This window comes from Chiloscyllium plagiosum, unplaced genomic scaffold (assembly GCF_037043375.1).
Source record: "Chiloscyllium plagiosum isolate Xiang-an unplaced genomic scaffold, Cpla_swu_hap1 HiC_scaffold_19, whole genome shotgun sequence".
Taxonomy (NCBI): Eukaryota; Metazoa; Chordata; class Chondrichthyes; order Orectolobiformes; family Hemiscylliidae; genus Chiloscyllium; species Chiloscyllium plagiosum.
In genome coordinates this window covers 75,459,437-75,465,436 of record NW_028270157.1, presented here as the reverse complement: position 1 = coordinate 75,465,436, position 6,000 = coordinate 75,459,437, and the positions used below count along the sequence as shown (strand labels likewise).

The 6,000-nt window shown below is 40.9% G+C and overlaps 1 protein-coding gene across 1 annotated transcript in view; it reads left to right on the top strand.

Annotated features, from left to right (window-relative positions):
• The first annotated feature begins 1,025 nt into the window (after window positions 1–1,025).
• Window positions 1,026–6,000, top strand: part of LOC148146811 (putative G protein-coupled receptor 139) — a 76,577-nt gene continuing 71,602 nt past the window's right edge. Inside the window, exon 1 of the mRNA XM_087996918.1 lies at window positions 1,026–1,206. Within this exon, the coding sequence (XP_087853044.1) occupies window positions 1,026–1,206 (181 nt within the window). The remainder of the gene's footprint in view (window positions 1,207–6,000) is intronic.

Sequence of the window (6,000 nt, the reverse complement as noted above, 5' to 3'; positions counted from 1 at the left end):
GTTTCTGGTAATAGATTCGAGAGGCTGAATGCCTCTTCCTCTTCCTTTGCATCAGACTCGAGAGACTAAATGGCATGTTGTTCCTCTTTTGTAACAGTCTCGAGAGGATGAGTGGCCTCCTACAGACTCTGTGACTGGCTCAAGAACCTAAATGGTAACCTATGGATTATGAGCAGCCGTTAAACTGTATCTGATGGAGGTCCCTCCCATCTCAGTTACTGAAACATAAGCAACACAATGTAGTGCAAGTGTCCTCTCGGTAATGCCCCCTCCAGCTGCAGTAACACTTGTCTATATTTTAAATGGATTCCCTTTGCAAAATATGGCAACATTCTAGCTTTCCACCTCTTCCAATGGTGATAGGTTAGAGTGGGCTGAATGGCCTCCTCCTATCCCTTGAAACAGCCACATGGGGACAGAATTGCTCCCTCCTGTTCCTGAGCTGCAGTCTCAATGCTCTGAATGATGTCTCAAGGTTATGAAAGGATTTGGTACAGTGCACTTTCCAGTCAGAGCAATATTACACAAAGTCATTGGGCAATAAATATTGTTACCTTGGCTTATGCTCTCTAGAAATTTCCCCATCAGTCATTTTATGCTATTTTATCACTGTCTCCTTTTATGAACAGGGTGGGACATACATAACCCTGCAGTGTTCTGGCACTACTCCCACATACAAGGAGGAAGTATTAAAAGGATTGGAAGATTTATGGTCCATCCCTCAGTAATCCTCATACATTCCATCCTGACTGAGTATATGTTCCCTCTTATTGTGATATTAAATTGATGTAAAGAAGGTATTAGCTGAACTTGTTTGTTCACTGGCAGTGACTAATGTCAGTCTCCATGGATTATAATTATCCCAGTGGAGTGTTTTCATTGTTTAATTATAAATGGGCTCTGTATTATGTGTTATTCTATAATAAGAGTGGGAACATCACCCACAGGACTAACAGGGATCAGCCCTTCCAGAGAGGGGAAGGAGAGCTCAGAATCTGAGAACTTTAGATTGGAGTGTTCCAACAATGGATCAGAATCTGAGAATAGTGGACTGGAATGTGACAAACATGGACAAGAGTTTATCCTTTTATATTTGGTATCTTTCTACATATTATGATCGAATAACATTATCACAGCAGATCTTATATGCACTTGTGATTATTCAGTACTTTTATTATCCTATCCTGGCTATCATTGGTGTCCCTGGTAAGTCTCACTATTCAGTTGTTACTTCAGTTATTACTTCAGTTAAACCACGTATAACTGTGTTACTGTTCTCTTCAATTACTCAACAGCCCTTGCCGCTGTTGTTATAGAGTTACATAGCACAAAAACAGATCCTTGTTCCAATCAGTCTATGCCAAAAATAATCGCAGTCTAAACCAGTCCTACCTGCCTACTCCTGGCTCATATTCCTCCAAACCTTTCCTATTCATTCAACTATCCAAATGTCTTTTAAATGTTGAAATTGTACCGATATCCACCCCTTCCTCAGGAAGTTCTTTCCACAAACAAACCAGTCCCTGTACAAAAGAAACCCTATCTTTTTAAAATCTTTCTCCTCTCACTTTAAAAATGCATCCCCTAGTCTTGAAATCCCCCACTCTAGGTAAAAGATAGCTACCATTAACTCGATCTGCACTCTCTATATTTTGCCAACTTCTATCTCAACATCCTGCGCTCCATGTAAAAGGTCCCAGCCTATCCAGCCTTTCTTTCTAACTCAACCCTTCCATACCTGGCAACACCTTGGAAAATCTCTTCTGAACCCTCTCTAATTTTATAACATCCTTCCTATAATGGGGCGACCAGAACTGGACACAACATTAAGGAAAAAGCCTCACCAAAGTCCTGTCCAATCTTAACACGAGTTCCCAACTGCTATACTCAACATGCCAAAAACCTTTTTAACCAGCCTGTAAAAATGTGCTGCATACTCCAAAGAATTATATGCCTACAGCCCGAGTAAATGTTCCTCTAAAACTCTGAATCCAGATATTCACTTTAGAATCAACTACTAACTGCATCAGTGAACCTGTTCATTCCCTCTGCTCGTCTTTGCTACTTACAGTATCCCTCGTGGATGTATGTGTAACTCAGTTTTGGCTGTGACAATGGTTTCATTGTAACACACACGCACACACACGCACACGCACACACGCACACACACACACTTGCCTCATTCTGATGCAATGGAGATATTGAGATATACATCCGTGGAAGGCCCATTCAGCATGGTGTTACGACATAGCAGTGAACCCTTCTGTTAATTAAACAAACACCCAGAAAAGCTCACCTCGCGTCGTAATCTGTTAACATATGAGTGAAAGAGAACTCCCAAATTCCACTATTTAAAGAAAATAATGTCAATTTATTCTTTAACTCGAAAAGCGAACATTAAAGAACAACTAATCACAGCTCTTTGCCATCCTTTCTCTTAACTGCTTATATTTGCCTCCAACTCAATAACAATATACTGTTGCAACAAACCACTGACTAAAATTACTTCAACTTAATTTCAAAATGGACTTCAGTAAAGCCTTTGATAAGGTTCCACATGGTAGGCTGTTGTAGAAAATGCAGAGACGTGGGATTGAGGGTGATTTTGCAGTTTGGATTAGAAACTGGCTTTCTGAAAGAAGGCAGCGAGTGGTGGTTGATGGAAAATATTCGGCCTGGAGCCCGGTTACTAGTGGTGTGCCACAAGGATCTGTTTTGGGACCACTGCTGTTTGTCATTTTTATAAATGATTTAGATGCACGCATAGGGGGATGGGTTAATAGATTTGCATATGAAACTAAATTCGGTGGAGTAGTGGACAGTGTGGAAGAATGTTACAGGTTGCAGGGGGACTTGGATAAACTACAGAATTAGGCTGAGAGGTTATTCTTCACTTTGGGAAGAATAACAGGAAGGCAGAGTACTGGGTCAATGGAAAGATTCTTGGTAGTGTGGATGTGCAGAGGGATCTTGGAGTCCATGTAGTGGATCCCTGAAAGTTGCCACCAAGGTGGATAATGCTGTTAAGAAGGCACACAGTGTGTTAGGTTTCATCGGTAGAGGGATTGAGTTCTGGAGCCGGAATGTCATGCTAAAACTACAAAACTACAGAATATTGTGTACAGTTCCGGTTGCCGCATTACAGAAAGGACGTGGAAGCATTGGAAAAGGTGCAGAGGAAATTTACCAGGATGTTGCCTGGTCTGGAGGGAAGGTCTTATGAGGAAAGGCTGAGAGACTTGAACCTGTTCTCATTGGCAAGAAGAAGGCGAAGAGGGGATTTAATAGAGACATACAAGATGATCAGAGGATTAGATAGGGAGGACAGTGAGAGTCTTTTTCCTAGGATGATGACATCAGCGTGTACGGGGGGACATAACTACAAATTGAGGGGTGATAGATTTAAGACAGATGGCAGAGGCAGATTCTTTACTCAGAGAGTGGTAAGGGTGTGTAATGCCATACCTGCCAATGTTAGGGACACTTAAACAATCTTTGGATAATCATATGGATGATGATGGGATAGTGTACGGGAATGAGCTGAGGATAGTTCACAGGTGCAACATTGGGGGCCGAAAGGCCTGTTCTGCATTGTATTGTTCTATGTTCTATGTTCTAAAACCATACAGCAGCTGTCATTATCAATGTCTTTCTTCTACTGGCTACAGATCTCCCTGGATTGTCTTCTTTCTTTTACTGTGAATACGTTTCATTTGAAAAGATACCTTTGATAGAGTGTTTCAAGTGACAGTTGCTCTCTCGATGGTAGTTACTCTGCCTGACCTTCAAACTGTCTGCCTATTTTACACGCCCGACATCAGATCATAAACAATAGATAATAGACAATAGGTGCAGGAGTAGGCCATTCTGCCCTTCGAGCCTGCACCACCATTCAATATGATCATGGCTGATCATCCTTAATCAGTATCCTGTTCCTGCCTTATCTCCATAACCCTTAATTCCACTATCCTTGAGAGCTCTATCCAACTCTTTCATAAATGAATCCAGAGACTGGGCCTCCACTGCCCTCTGGGGCAGAGCATTCCACACAGCCACCACTCTCTGGGTGAAGACGTTTCTCCTCATCTCTGTCCTAAATGGTCTACTGCATATTTTTAAGCTGTGTCCTCTGTTTCGGCACTCACCCATCAGCGGAAACATGTTTCCTGCCTCCAGAGTGTCCAATCCTTTAATAATCTTATATGTCTCAATCAGATCCCCTCTCAGTCTTCTAAACTCAAGGGTATACAAGCCCAGTCGCTCCAGTCTTTCAGGGTAAGGTAGTCCCGTCATTCCAGGAGTTGACCTCGTGAACCTACGCTGCACTCCCTCAATAGCCAGAATGTCTTTCCTCAAATTTGGAGACCAGAACTGCACACAATACCCCAGGTGTGGTTTCACCAGGGCCCTGTACAGCTGCAGAAGAACCTCTTTGCTTCTGCACTCAATCCCTCTTGTTATGAAGGCCAGCATGCTATTAGCCTTCTTCACTACCTGCTGTACCTTTACCTTCATTGACTGGTGTACAAGAACACCCAGATCTCTTTGTACTGCCCCTTTACCTAAATTGATTCCATTGAGGTAGTAATCTGCCTTCCTGTTCTTGCCACCAAAGTGGATAACCATACATTTATCCACATTAAACTGCATCTGCCATGTATCTGACCACTCACCTAATCTGTCCAGGTCACCCTGTCATCTCCTAACATCTTCCTCACATTTCACCCTGCCACCCAGCTTAGTATAATCAGCAAATTTACTAATGTTATTACAAATACCATCTTCTATATCATTAATATATATTGTAAAAAGCTGCTGTCATCTCATTGGTTCGTCATTGGCAGACACATTAAATTCAAACTCGGTTGGGTTTTCGTATCCTTGGGGATAATTTAAACTGTTTGGTTAAATTAGAATTGTTGTCAAAACAGCAACCAACTCAGGTAACTATTTCACAGCCAAATGTTAGATATTTTCAATTTTCCAGTACACTCTGTTGACTGACAGTTTGTCATATGTGAGCTCTCAGTTTGTGAGCTCTCAGTTCAGAACAGTACTCACTCTCTCTTAAAGGGACAGTCCACACCTTCAACTTCATAACACCTCCCCCTGAAGAAAACAAATGAACCATTATAATGAAAAGATGGCTTCATTTTTTTTCCTAATTCTTAATCCCATTACAATGAAATACGCAGGACATTAATCGAAGTTCATATTAATTTCTGCACACACCTACAGATAACATTGGAATCTGTTCAAATTTATTTATACTTTATCGTGTTAATCCTCGATAACACATTTGCTATCACATTTTTCAATCCGCAACATGTAAAATTTGCAAATTAAAAGTCTGAAACATAATACTTCAATGAAATAGTCTCATATTTTTGTCCTTAAATCGTTCAAACAATGTAAGAGGATTATGGTCTGTGACACATCATTCATCACATAAACATTAAAATGTTTTAAGGCAGTACCAAGTTCAATATTTCATTTTCAATGGTAGAGTGTTTTCTCTGGTGAGTGTTGAGTTTCTTTGTAACATAGCCAATTCGTGGTTCAATTCCATCATCATCTTCCTGTAGCAGTACAGTTCCAACCCATGTACTGCTCACATTGATTGCAACTTTGAAGAGTTCCAAAAAAAATTGGTGTAACTAAAACTAGTGCAGTGGTTAATATAGCTTTTAAATTTTCAAATGTCTACTGGCATTGTTCTGTCCACAGAAATTTTGCGTCCTTCAGTAAATCTGTTAGTGGTGCCACCAAACTGCTGAAGTTTGGAACAAACCTCTGGTAGAATTCACTTAATCCCAAATATCGAAGCACCTCTTTCTTCGAGGCTGGTCGTGGAAATTCCCCGATGGCCTTCGTCTTTGCATTCCTTGTTATGTCCCAAGAACATCATCTCTGCCTTTGTGAATTCAGTTTGGTTTAAGTTTATTACCAGTTTTGCTTCTCTGAATCATTCAAAGAGCTCTGCCAACTGTACTTTGTGAT